The sequence below is a fragment of the Motacilla alba genome, chromosome 1, assembly GCF_015832195.1.
Source record: "Motacilla alba alba isolate MOTALB_02 chromosome 1, Motacilla_alba_V1.0_pri, whole genome shotgun sequence".
Classification (NCBI taxonomy): domain Eukaryota; kingdom Metazoa; phylum Chordata; class Aves; order Passeriformes; family Motacillidae; genus Motacilla; species Motacilla alba.
Genome location: NC_052016.1, coordinates 51460432 through 51474728, shown reverse-complemented (window position 1 = coordinate 51474728; position 14297 = coordinate 51460432). Strand labels below are relative to the sequence as shown.

General features: G+C 42.3%; 1 protein-coding gene across 1 annotated transcript; it reads right to left on the bottom strand.

The window, feature by feature from the left end:
- Positions 1-30: 30 nt before the first annotated feature.
- On the bottom strand, positions 31-14116 carry ACAT1 (acetyl-CoA acetyltransferase 1). Its single transcript, XM_038155874.1, has 12 exons — positions 14026-14116; positions 12115-12162; positions 9512-9629; positions 8528-8623; positions 7315-7415; positions 5449-5592; positions 3497-3647; positions 2857-2952; positions 2065-2178; positions 1628-1692; positions 850-1007; positions 31-403 (listed from the first exon to the last, which is right to left on the bottom strand). The coding sequence occupies exons 1-12, from the start codon at positions 14083-14085 to the stop codon at positions 283-285; spliced, it is 1272 nt and encodes a 423-aa protein (XP_038011802.1). The 5' UTR covers positions 14086-14116; the 3' UTR covers positions 31-282.
- Positions 14117-14297: the final 181 nt, after the last annotated feature.

Sequence of the window (14297 nt, the reverse complement as noted above, 5' to 3'; positions counted from 1 at the left end):
AAGAAATGATAAGTCAGTGACAGAGGGAGCCATAGTTAACATTCTTTATTGTCAGATGTCAAGCCAAAATTAAGATTTGACATTGCTTATTTGTACTGTATAAAAACTTGAACTGATAAAGCAATAAAAGGCCAGTTGTCTGGATCAGTAATCATTGATGCTTTAGGAGATTTTAGAATAGCAGTTACAGAATTCATCCACTGATTGATAAATAAGGTGTAACAGCTACCACGCAATTTTGATCAGACAGCTTTTAAGGCTGTGTTTCTGATGCTGCTTGGGCTACAGCTTCTGTATCAGTATTGCAGAAGCACCTCCTCCTCCATTGCAGATTCCTGCAAGACCATATTGTCCTGGTTTCAAAGCGTGCGCCATGTGAACAACAATTCTTGCTCCAGACATCCTAGATATCAGAAAAACAAAAGAACATAGCTTAGTTTAAAGGAAATTCTTAATTCGACCTACACAGGGACATTGGCAGAATATAGTACCAACAAAAAACCAGAAAGAATCCTTTCAGCTGTCCTTTCAATCTGCAGTTCTGTGCAGTACAGATTAAGTACCAGAGCTAGAGAGGAATAAACATAAAGGTTCTTAAACATGGCATTTTTGTTTGTGTATGTTTAGCTAAAATTTCTTTGGGAAAAAGAAATCACCTCTATGTCAGCCTGTATATTACAGAGTACCTCTACATGCAGCAAAGCTCTTTCAAAGAAGGGAACAGATCTCCCACAACCAAATCAATAATAAGGATTAAAATCAAACAAACATACTCTTATTTGCTTAAAACTTGTTTACCTAGAAAACAATGCCTCTGTGCAGAGAAAACCCAGAGCTCATTTTGCTTACCCTATTGGATGTCCAAGAGAGACAGCTCCTCCATTAATATTTACTTTTTGTGGATCAATGCCCAGCATTTTAATATTGGCCAGCACCACAACACTGAATGCTTCGTTAATTTCCCACATTGCAATATCTTCTTTTTTCAGGCCTGTCTCACTTAGAATCTAGAAATAATACAAAATAATTACTGCTGTGTAAAAATTAGGAAACTAATTAAAGAAATAATAGGTCTATTTTCAAGTCAGTGACTCAGGCTCCCCATACTCTGATTCACAAATTCACATTTAGGAACTTCTTTGTCAGATGGGAAAAAGCAAAAACTGAGGGACTGAACCACAAACTTGAGTTTTCACCAAAGAAGGAATGGAGAGCAGCCCATGCCAAGGGTGCATTTCCATCACACAACACTAAGACTGCTGCTACAGCAAGTCCATTTAAAATTACAAGTACTGCCTCACACCATACACTTCATTTCCTTTTAGAACAAATCTACCCATGTATAACCATACTTATTTTGTCTTTTGGCCATAAAAGCTGCAAAACTTGAAAGGTGTAAATATGTCCAAAGTTGATAAAAGCAGTATAGAACAATACTCTCTTTCAAAATAGGTGTGAGAAATTTGTTCATTCTGAAGATCTGCAGTGTAGCCTTGGTCCTCTGTAAAACATCTGTTCTTTGTATTTATGACATCATTGTAATTTCAATCCTAATTCAAGAAGAGAGGGGATGAACCAACAGTGGAAGCTTGTTTTTTTTCCAAAACCCACTCAGTTTTATTCTTACCTTAGGAACAGCATATGCAGGTGCAATTGGAAAGTCAATAGGATCAACAGCAGCATCTGCAAAAGCTGAAAAAAGAAAAAAAAAATCAGAAAAGGTATTTAAAAACCTCGTGTTTTTACCACATATTATTTTCTCTTTGCAAGCAGCAAACACCGCCAAGATAAGAGAAATTCTGAGTAACACGGTCTATGACACAGCTGCATCTAAAATGTAGTGCCCTAAGTAAGCCACACAATAGTATTTTCTGATTTTTATTATTATATATAGAAAATTCTGTTTATGGTCAAAAGTCTGCTGGTGTAACACTTGAAATTTCAAGGATTGTATTGGGAAGGTGCAGCCATAATGTCAGGTAACCAGCCAAACAGGACTCCAAGTGTGAGAGCACACTACAGGAGTATGTTCCAGGACTTTCCTAGAGGTAAGGAAGATCATACCTACTACCCGTGCCAAAGGTTTGACTTTCAGTCTCTTGGCTGCCTCTGTAGTCATCAGCACCAAAGCAGCTGCTCCATCATTCAGAGTACTGGCATTAGCAGCTGTAACTGTCCCTAGAAAAGGTAAAACATGCCTTAGACAGAGGTGAAAGTGTTATGCAAAACAGCTCATGTATATCCTGTTAAAGACTGTTTTCCTTGAGTTCATTGAACACAAAGTCTCAATCATTTGGTGAAACCTGTTGTGCTGAGTTAACTAAAAAGGAGTTGTTTTTTGATATCTGTTCAACGAAACAAATGCAGCCAGTACTTGTATCCTTATAACAGTGCCAGTTTAGATCATGCCTTCCATGGCAGCTGCAGTGCTGGCATTGTCACTGAATTCCAGCTCAAGAAGGGTTGTGAATGAGGGGCAGTTTTGAGTTAGCCAGGAAGGTTTATCAATTACAGATTCAGGAAGCAATGGCAGCTCTGTAAAGCCCCTCCAGCTGCACAGCAACAGGAGTTCACACGTGGCAGAGACCAAAGCCACCAGTGAAACTGAAACCCACCTGTCACTCTTTTTAAGGTAAATGTCCCAGAGATGTTCACTGGTTTAAGGTTCTTGGACCATCTTTTAATCCAAGTCAGTTCATGCTGCTGTGCAACATGTTTCTTTATCTCAGCAGACATTTAAAAATAAAAGGGCTGTTGTTGGGCATTCATGCTCTTGTGAACAGTACTCTCCACCCTGACAAAGCATCCGTGCCTGCGCTTGGCAGAAAATTAAGCAGTTCTGTTAACGATATTTACCATTTTCTTTTTGGAAAACAGCTTTCAGCTTTGGAACTTTACTGAAATCAACACGTTTGTATTCTTCATCTTCTTTCACTTCTGTATCTGGCTTCCCTGAAATTCAGATTTGGTTTAGTATTTTGTAGAACAGTTGACTAAATACTGCCTTATTTATATAACTTATTTCAGTAAAAAAGTGCAAATGCACGTAAAATGCACATCAAGAAATGTGCTTACATAAACTGAAAAAGAAAGGTATTCCTTAATCAAATTTATTTACAGCAAATCCATTTATACTTACCAGTGGCTGAACAAAAAGGACAAAGAGCCTATCTTTAATGTAAATTAAAACAAATAGATACAAATAGATGTCCTTAAGCCATGACTAAATTCAATAGCTAACTTTCACTTAGACCCAAAAAAAAAAAAAGATACAGTGTGCAACATTAAAGATAAACTGAAAAACAAAAACCAGCTGACAGGTCACTCACTGCTGTTCACCAGAAAGTCTGCCTAACAGAAAATAAAATTCTTAAGTGATCAAAATAATAGCTCCTGAGATTCACATGTTTAAACAATACAATTTGCACTGAGCAGAGACAACATTACAGATTTCCATAAGAAACAAAATTCATCTCATCACACATTTCCACAATACCTTTTTTTGAAATAGTGACAGGAACTATTTCATTTTTCAGTACTCCTGAGTCCCAGGCTGTTTTGCTCTTGGTGTAAGAGCCTATGGCGTAAGTGTCTTGCTCCTCTCTGGAAATAGTGAACTTCTTGGCAGTGTTCTCAGCACAGTTGCCCTTGCAGGAAAACAGGCCTGTTAGGTTTGGTATTCCTGAAGATACAAAGCACAACTACAACTGAAAAAACCTCAACCAGCAGATTTCCAGAACTGAATGTGACTAATATTTGGTGTCCATTTCTGATTTACACAGTCATGAACAAATAGTAACCTGTGGTTTTGAAGTATAATTATCAGATTTAGCAAATGTTTTCTGGATCCAGATTATAAAGGAACTTTCCTTATAAGGCTTTTTTTTTCAGTTAAACTGCATGCAAAAGAAGTTTAAAGTGCTTAGGGCTGACATCTTCAGGGACTGAAAATCATTATTCAGCCACAGAACCACATGTTCACATCATTTTCCTACTGTTTTCACTCCATTATTACCTTGCCTATTCCAAAGATTACAAGAACAGGTTAACACACAGGGCCTTCAGAATCTCTAAAAACTAAAAATAAAAATATGTATCCCTTCTTTCTAATAACTGGAATGAAATAAGTAGAATGAAACAACCAAATCATTTTATATATAGGCAAATCATGATTGTAACTATATACTCACAATTCATTACCATCACTGTCTAAATATCCAGTGACAATTTTTTTTTAAAAAATCATTTAGTGGTAAACTGGAAAGATTTGCCCTTGAAGAGGTTTTGTTCCACCTCTCATTTCATTAGAAAACTCAATGAATCAACACAAAACCCTTTAGTATTGTGTCTCTCCAGTTCTTCAAATAAGCAAGTTCACTTCTATGTAATGAATGAAATGAAAGTCTTCAAACCTCAAAGCAACAGCAACTTAAGCTATTGCCAAAACACAGACAAGAATAATTTCCCAAAGGCATCCTATGGACTTTCTTGTATGCTCTCACACAGACTGTCAAGGCTTTCTAAACAATCTTCATCTGCTACAAGACAGACAAAAGGTTCCAACATACCGTCCCAATCTATTAAAACTTGGTGTCTTATAACCAACTGCTAGAACTTTTCCTCACATGAGGGAACTATCAGAGCCATCCTTTAGATTCCTATAAAATCAAAATCCATTTTAGCTGAAACATGGGAATGAAATTCAACATTCCCACATAGCCCAAGCACTAGAGAGCAAAAATAGTAAATCATACACAAGTGATGTCTGTCCCAAATGTATGGATCAAAGTAAATATTCTTCATGACATGTTTTCCTGTATCCCAGCAAGAACATCAACTGATCTATCAATAATGCCCTACAGCTGTGAATTACCACTGGCTAAAGGTCAGAAATATTCATAAGCTGAAAGAAGCCATTCTCTTTTAAACTTTTCTTCCCTGGTGATTGTTCTTGACTGTCTTTGCATCAGTTGTTTTCCAAACCCATCCTAAGTTTGCCCTTGTTTTTCCAATTTGTTACCCTGCTGGTGAGTAAGCACACCAGCTGACTCAAACCTTCCCACAGGAGATATGAGATATGTACTGTGGGGGAGGGAAAAACAGGAGCCTGTTGGATCATTCAGAGCAGATATCCTCAAAGACACCAAGCAACTTGATTGCTCCCTCCCTCAGATGGAGCAACAGCAACCCATCAGCAGCAGAATTAATCTTTCTCTTAATCCTTGCCTTAGGCTATTCAGACTGCAGAGACTGGTAATTACTAACACACAAACTGCTGAGCTATTTCAGTCTTCTGTTCAGTCCCTCCATTGCTACTGGATATGGATGACTTTTTCCTCCTCATTTCCAGGCTTGCTAGAGGAAACAGTTTCATAACTATAAGCAGTTTTCAGATCTGCGTCAGGTCTACCTATGGTTGATACATGAGCAGTCTGCAGGAACACCTACCATGTGGATATGGTTGTAAGCATCTGTCAGCCCATCTTTTACTATCAGGTCTTCCAGCTTTACTCCTCCATAAGGTGTTGCCCCTCTGCTCATCGTGTAGGGAACATTGGACATGCTCTCCATTCCACCAGCAACCATGACATCCTGCCCAAAGGAAACAAGATAAAATTAATAATCATGCAGTGTGTTCTCCATGACTTCTTGTAGGAACAGTATTAGTAAAAGCTTAAGCATGGGCACTTCATATTTCTGAGAAGTCTTAGAGAAGAAGATAAAAAGAATACCCTTTAAGCATTTAAAAAGCAAACAGGAACAACTGAAGATAGGTAATCCACCCTGGCAGAAACATGACGTGAAGTAATAAATTAAAAAAAGAAAGCTGGAGACAAAACTATTGGAAAGCCAGCAGAGATATGGAAGCAGCAGCAGACTAGAGGAACAAGAGTCTCTGGCATTCAAATTCCATTAAGTCAAAGACCTGGAGAGAGAGCCAATACAATCGTTTATATAATGGTGTACACTGACTCAAGCCACTGGGAAGCATCACTGACTGTCATACCACAGATACCTCACAGCCCACAGCCAGGAAAAACAAACCAATACCAACCCCCCCCCATAATTAATAGCTCTAAGAGACTAATAACTGGCTGAGTCTCTGATGTTGCTGAGACTGGCAGCACAGCTTGTATGATTAATTCAGCTGAAAATTCCAGTTCTATTCAGAGCTCATGGCCTACATCTGTCAAACCAACCAAAGGCACAACCACTCTCATGAAGTCATTGGATATAAATGACTAAATCCAAATGTAGCTGTTTACAAAGACATGCTGAGCCTGGTTCAAAGTCTGGTGACAAGATTTCCATCAACTTCAGCAGGCCCCAGACAATGCTGTTTTCTGCAGGGCAAGGCCAAAGCAATAAAGCAGTTGCTTAACTCCAGTCACACTGTGATTTCCACAGAAGGGACATCAAAATTTAAACACTTCACTTTTGTTTTAAACACACAGACAAAAGTATTCTTCACTTATGGGCCACTTACTTTTAAAGCCAAAAATATATATAATTGAACTGATTATATTTTCACTTCAGAGAACCAAAGATGCTGCCAAAATGCTTTGGGTGTGGAATTAAAAACAAAACTGAAATGTCTTTCTTCACATTCACACTTCTCCCACATTCTTTGCTGCACAGCATTTAATGGCTTACTGAAAATAATGTATTCTCCCATCAAGTGTCAGAATTTTTTTCCCATTCTATAGAAAATCTTGTAAGAAAGTTGACAGAGATGAGCAATTCTCCTTCATCAAGCTCTGTAATGAAAAAGCTTATTCACCAACAATAAATTCTACTTCTTCTAAAACAATAAATAAGCCTGAAAGATCTTTAGTGTACTTGGAAGCAACATTGCTCGAACATGTGTATTTAATTCATTTAAATGTTAACACTGTCTGAAAGTCAACTCACCAAAAACTAAGTGCATAAAAATTCTTCACCGTCTCAAAACTGAAAGCTTGAAAATTCCCTTAATTATATTTTGGGGGCTGGACTGGTAGGTGGGGTGGGGGTGGAGAGATGAGATAAATACCTCCCAAACAATCCACCTTGTTTCTTCAGCTCTAAAAACACATCTGAATTTTCCAACTATAGTATTTACTTTCTTTTCTGTATTGAACTCAAGCATACTTAAACAACTATAAAATTAGGGTTGCATAAACAAAAAAAAAAAACCCAAAACAAGCCCTAGCTAATTAGCTTTATTATCCCAAGCCAAAACACAATCCCTAATCAAAGAGCACAGCTATTGGTAGAACAGGATCACACTACCTGTGTGGTTTTTTTGCATAGAACAGCACAAAATCCACATACCTGACTCCCACACATCAGGCTTTGTGCTGCCATCATGATTGATTTCATTCCTGAAGCACAGACTTTATTGACAGTTGTGGTAGGAGTGGCGATCGGCAGACCTGAGGCAAAGAAGTTTGTACAGCTGTCATTTGAAGGGTAGACTCCAGCATTTTATTGGTGTCTCAGCAATGGTGAATATTTCATATGGCACCAATTTTATCTAAGCCCAGGATGTCCAGCTTGCACTGTTAAGCCTGCCAGGGCAATTTATCTACACTTACCCGTAGTTACCATCCTTCTTGGAAACCCCTGTTGTTTCTCCCCTTCCAACAACTGACTTGTGATAAGGGGAAAGGCAAGGAAATGGAAGATCAAGGAAAGGACTCCAGAACTGGTCCTGTTCCCAAAACCCTGATCCCTGTCTCTAAGCAGCATCCAAGGCTAAAAAAGCATAAATAAGCTGCAGAATTTAGCAACTGGCAACAAGACAGACCCCGGGCAAGGTTGGGCAGGACTCTGGGCACCCTGGTCAAATGGAAGGTGTCCTTGCCCACAGCAGGGGAGTTGGAAGAAGACCTTTAAGGTCCCTTCCAACTCAAGACACTATATAATTCTGTGAATGAAAAGAGCCATATTTATCACTTTGCCTAATATGGAAGTAATTCCTTCTTCAAAAATGTGCAACAGATCCAAGAAAGTACATAGTTCCTCCCTGACCTACGGGCTTGCCTACGAACGTGCTAAGGTGTGGAATCCCACCCCCACAGAAGAAGGGAGAAGAAAATAATTTCTGCACCCCAATAATTTTCATGTTACAGCTAACATTATACAGTGAATCCTTCCAGTGTCAGCTCCAGACTCCACAGGAAGATGAGCTGTCCATACTCATGAGCTGAAAGAAAATCACTGACTCTTTATCCAGTAAGAATTAAGATTAGCGATACACCGAAGAAAAAAAAAGTCTGTTTTGTGAAAGATTCAGAGCCACATCCATCATTAATGTAAAGTACTGTGGAACTGCCAGCCTGGTCTCCAGTACTGCAACCACTGCAGGCAATAACATCCCACTTGCACAAGTGCAATGTGCACCCTTCACCCCTCACAGGGCAAAAAGCATCCACGGACTGTCCTGACAAAGGGCTGCCCACCACTCTGCTTTAACTCACAGCCAATAGATTCCAGCTACATAAAGACAGAAAACCCTCAACCCCAGTGTAAAGAGAAGGAATACCTGCACCCAAAACTGCTTGTCTGGCTGGAGCTTGTCCTTGTCCAGCCTGCAGGACATTGCCCATGTACGCCTCTTTCACTTCTTCCGCAGGGATTCCTACAAAACAAAATTGTTTTGATTCAGGATCGTTTTGGGAACAAAGGTTCCCATTGAAGTTTTCCATCAAAGACTAATGAAACTTGCCACATCCAATCCGTGTGCTAACAGAACCCAGGCCCCTGTGGGTGCATTCCAGATCTCTACCCTCATATTCATGCAGTATGGTGAACTGGTGATCCCCCCAGAAGATAATTGCCCTGTCATCCTGCAGAACAAGCTGCAGTTATTTCACTGAAGTCCACATTTCCAAGTCTCACTGATCACCTGAGAAGCTCAATTTTCATGGATAATTAAACGGACAAAACTTTTTTTTGTGCTAGAATTATGTCTAAAGATAGTTTTGTTTGTTTAGCAAGGGCAAGCCAAGGCCACAGCAAGCCACCACCACAAAGAAGAGGTCTGCTCTCTTGTTGCATCTCTTGCAACAGCCCTGGTGTCCAAGTTCTTGTAGTATTAACCCTCTCCTCCCCTAAAAAACAACTTTTTTGCTAGATTGAATCCTAAGGCTGTCCTTCAAGTATGTGCACCCACATAAAAAACGGGCAGGGAAAGGAAAGGCCACTGGTCTCAGCAGCAAGTAGCCTTTGCATCAGCTTACACATGTCATAAAAACCCCTCCTAACAAACCAAATACCATGGTCAATCACATTTGGACTAGCACAGATACCCCTAGGCTAGATTCTGCTCCTAGAAGCAGTACTTAATTCAGATTGAACCAAAGCCTGACAGTCAACTTTACTTAAATGGCTTTTGTGGATAGATTTAAAAATGCCACAGGAGCAAAAAATCCAGAACATTGCAGGTTTTTTCCACTACCAGGCCATTGAAAAGACATTGAGTCACCCAAGGTTTTCTTTGTCACGGGAAAAAAAAGCGTATGCATACCTGCTCTGTCAATTGCTCCCTTAATTGCAATGGAACCAAGTTTAGTGGCTGGCAGTGATGAAAGAGACCCTTGGAAAGATCCGATAGGTGTCCTTACAGCACTTGCTATCACCACTTCCTAAGTGCAGAAGAACAGAGTAAAAGTCACAATCTCTCTCACAATTGCACACATATAGCAGTATTTTTAAAATGTATCTACTTGTTATCATTTCATTGATGTCACAGCTTCTCTTTCACCCTCCAAGTGTTTTGGAGCACTAAAATCTGTATTAACGCGTGCAGCATGGAGAGTAAACATGAAGAGACTGGTGTGCAGCTGCAGCACTACAACCTTAGGATCACAGAGCTGTGGTGAGATGGCTCACACGGCTGGAGCGCTGCCGTGCAGGGATAAGGGCTCTCCAGGAAGGACAGGTCAAGAAGACAAAGCAAGGGGGGAGAGGAGAGGCCTTGCACCTTATGGGACAGAACAAGTGGAGTGCATTGAGCTCAGCCTTGGCATTGATGGATGTTTGCAAGAATCTTGAACATCCTGGAGCAAAGGGGGATCAAAGAAAGCTGGCTGATGTTCAAAGACGATCCCCTCCAAGCTCCAGAGCAATCCATTCCAACAGGCAATAAGCTGGGTAAAAATGCCAGGATAGATACAAAAACTCACACACAAAAATGAACCATACAAGAGATGGAAATAGGGGTTGAGAATCTGGCACACAGTCTGAGCAAGCAAGGATGAAGTCACGAAAGCCAAGAATTGAATCTGGCAAGGAACGTCAACAGCAAAGGAAGGAAGGGCTTCCATGAAGCAAGGAAAATATGGGCCTCCTGCTGACTTGGGCAGGGGACATGGTGTCAAAGGACAAGGCTGAATGCCTACTGAATGCCTTCTTTACCTCAGTCTTCAGTACTAAGAGCAGCCTTCAGGAATCCCAGGCCCCAGAGACTGGGGGAAGGGTGGAGCAAGGAAGAAGCACCCTTGGTGGAAGAGGAAAAAGTCAGAGCAAACTGGATATACATAAATCCATGGGTCCTGACCAAATGCCCCCATGAGTTCTGTGGGAGCTGGCAGGTGACTTTTTAAGGTCACTTTCAATAATGTTGGAATGGTCACAGCAATTATGTGTAGTGCCCAAGGACTGGGGAAAAGCCAAGCATTACTCAAATCCTCAAGAAGGGTAAGAAAGAGAACCCAGGGAACTACAGGTCAGTGAGACCCACTTTAACCCCTGGAAAGGTGATGAAACAACTAATCCTAAAAAAACATTTACACTAACAAGAAAATCATCAGGAGTCATCAGCATGGATTCACCAAGGGGAAGCCATGCTCACCTCACTGCCAGCCTTCTACACTGAGGTGACTGCTTTGGTAGAGGAGGGGAGAGCAGACATTGTCTACCTGGACTACAGTGAGGCTTTCACCAGATAGAAAAGGGCTGAATGGCCAGGCTGGGGGTGGTGATAGAGGTACAAAGCCTGGTGGCAGGCCAGTTACCAGTGATCACTACTGGGTCCAGTCCTGTGTAAGATCTTCTCTAATGAACTGGATGATGGTGCAGTGCACCCTCAGCATGTTTGCTGGTGGCACCAAACTGGGAGGAGTGGCTGATACACCAGAGGGCTGTAGTGCCACAGAGAACTTCAACAGCAGCACCTCACCATGAATATTAATACTGCAAGGAAGGGTGCAAAGAAGGTAGAGCCAAATTCTTTTCAGTGGTGCACAGTGGACACCAATTCACACAAAGGAGTTCCCACTGAACACCAGGAAACGCTTCTCCACTGGGAATGGCTGAACTCTGGCACAGATTACCCAGAGAGGTTGTGAAGTCTCCACCCCTAGATATATTCAAAAGCCCAGGCAGAACATGTAAACAGCAGTTTATGACATCCAGCCCTATGCTAGTCGTAAAGACAATTTACTCTTATTTTACCTCTTAGCTTTAGTGCTGCATCCATGTGTGCACCTGATAACCCTGTGAGAACAGCATGAGAATCTGGCACCAAAAAGATGCACATGTCAGACCTCTGGCTGCCCCTGACAGCTGTCAAGAAGCAGCAATGAATGCTTCCAGCTGTATTGGTTTCAGTGAAAGTTAACCACAAAGATTTACAGGGCCTGGTCACGAAGGTTTTTCTATTTAGACAGACAGGCAAAGAAAGACAACGCTAGAAAAAAAAATAAACAAAGACAAATGATACTTGTTTAAAACTATGAAGGGCTGTCTATTACTGTAACCCCTTCATCAGGACTGACTCCAGTGGCAGTAACAAACTTGTCCTCATCTTTCATGTTGTAACAGCAAGTTGCAGGATAACACAAATACTTTCAAAGGGGTCAGCTGATACCAGCTGTATTTTCCCATTCCGGGCTGACAGTTACATGAAGCTTACGTCAGCTGACACACTTCTAATTTTGTCCCACACTTAGCCAACCAAAATAAAAATGGTAATCTGACTTATTTTAGATTTTGCAGTAAAATGTGGCTTGGGCACAAGTGACATTGTCTTTAAGCCAGGTTTTCTGTGATGCTTTTCTTAAAAATGTCAGTGATTAACAAACCAATCTAAAATAGCAGTTTATTAGTCAGACAGTTCTTTATACTTACATTTAAAGTACGCTGGGATGCATAGCCACGGCTTGTATACTTCAGAGCCTGAAAACAAGAAAGTCCTCAGAATCTCACATCAAGAAAGCCAACGCCATAATGTTTCACTCTGTAAGGTACCCATTTTCATAGAAGTCATTATTTCAAAAATGAATAGCTAAGAAACACTGGAAAATATGAAAAAATCATAACATGCCTTTGAAAAGAAGTGTAGTCTAGTACAGTCTCACCATAACATCTGTTATAAAATGTTTTCTGAAAAATAAACAAAACTCCTTCAAAAACAATGCCGAATTCCTGTTCTCCAAGTCTGTTATGTACACCTATAGCATATATCTAAGCCAGGGGTGAGTGGTGTTATCTTGAAAAAGTTTACGAGTCCCTCTGTCTGCTTCCCTGGACTTTGTTCATTCATTCCTACCATTAACTCCACTGCTTCTAAACAGTGACAGTTTGCATCTACAGCTTCCACTCCCTCGGTGTTTTATGGACAAAAATGAAGATAACATATTCAGAACATCACACCAAGATATGATACTAAAACAAAACCAAGAAAAAGGGGTTATCTGAGCAGTCTAATTCACCAGCCAGAAGCTTCATCTAATTGAGCAGTGCAAATATATAATTTTGTATCTGTAGATATTGTTTCATACTAACAGAATGATCTTCTCATTAGTGGCTTAAACCACTTTCTTTAGCCATTTCCTGAGACAACATTTCAGCACACTGGAAGCTTCTGGCCTTCTATCTGTAATTACTGAATTACAGCTAAATAAACACTAATTAAAAACAACTGCTTAAGGACACCAACATTTTTATAAACTAGACAATGCCTTCTGGTTGTGACTCAACACGAAAATTTAGTCTGTTTCCCCTCTTTATTTGCCAACCTTCAACTAACAAAAGGCAGATTTTTTTTTTTTTTTTACTGTTCTGAATTAGTTATTTGACTTTTGTTTGGGGATTTTTGTCTGGTTTTCTCCCCAGCTCAAGTTATAATAGCCAGCAGGAAGTTTTAAATCAAACTCCTCCCTGAAAAAGAATTATGTCCCTTACAGGGCTTAAACAGCAATGCTTCCAAGGGTTAGTGTCAAAAAAAAAACAAAGCCTAACCAAGCCCAGCAAAATAAATACCTATACTACCATAAATACTCCTACCGCACAAGGCCTCAAATTTAAACTGGACTAACCACATAATTGTTTACCAAGTGCAACTGGCGTCTGCTAGGAGTATTCATGCTCTGTCGGAAGGAAGGAAGGAAGGAAGGAAGGACCCACTTGCACAGCTGGTAAAATGCAACCTCCAGCTCTGCATATGGCAACTGGGATGCGATCCCTAGCCCTCCTTTCCTCCCCAGCACAGCTCCCTGCCGCCGTGCCGGGTGCCAGCACCTGCACCCAACAGCGCCAGCAGCGCTGCCAGGCACACGGGCTTTGGGGCCAGCAGCATCCCACCGCCCAGCTGAGAAACAACACCCACAGGTGTAAATTTATATCTTTACACTGCTTAATTAGAGGAATCCAACCCGAGTGCAGGCGCGGCCCGGCCGGGACACCCCTGTGGCTGCACATCCCCACGGCTGCAGCGGGACCGGACAGGGCTCGGCAGCCGCGGCACTGTCAGTGGAAAAAGACGCGCTCAGGATCGCGGATAAAGGTCCCAATGGGCTTAATGCGGGGCCCGGGGCTGCGGGGGCGGGAGAGGCCGCCCTTCACCCCCACCCGGCCCGGGACCCGCTCCCTCGGCTCGGCTGCCTCCCGGGCCGGGGGTTCCCGCAAGGGTGAGGGGAGGGGGCGCAGCAGCCCCGCCGCAGGGGCGGTGTGACCTTGGCCGAGCCTTTCCGGGCCTGGCGGCGGGGCCAAGGCCGTGTAGGGAAGGAGAAGGTAGAGCTGGGCCCGGGGTCGCCTCACCCGCAGCAGCCCCGCTGCCGGCCGCCGCCCGCACAGCATCGCCCCCGCTGCCGCCGCCATGTTCCCGCCGGCGCCCCCGTCACCTTCACCGCCGCCGCCGCCCCCGCCTATAGCCGGCGGCGCCCCGCCCCCTGTCCGCTCTCATTGGCTCCGCGGCGCGGGGCGGTGCCACACCCGCCCCTGCCATTGGCTGGCCCGGAAGGCGGGTGGCGGCGTCAGAGGGGCCGGTGCGTGCAGCGGCTGAGGGGCCTCTGCAGCCGCGTGCGCGGGAT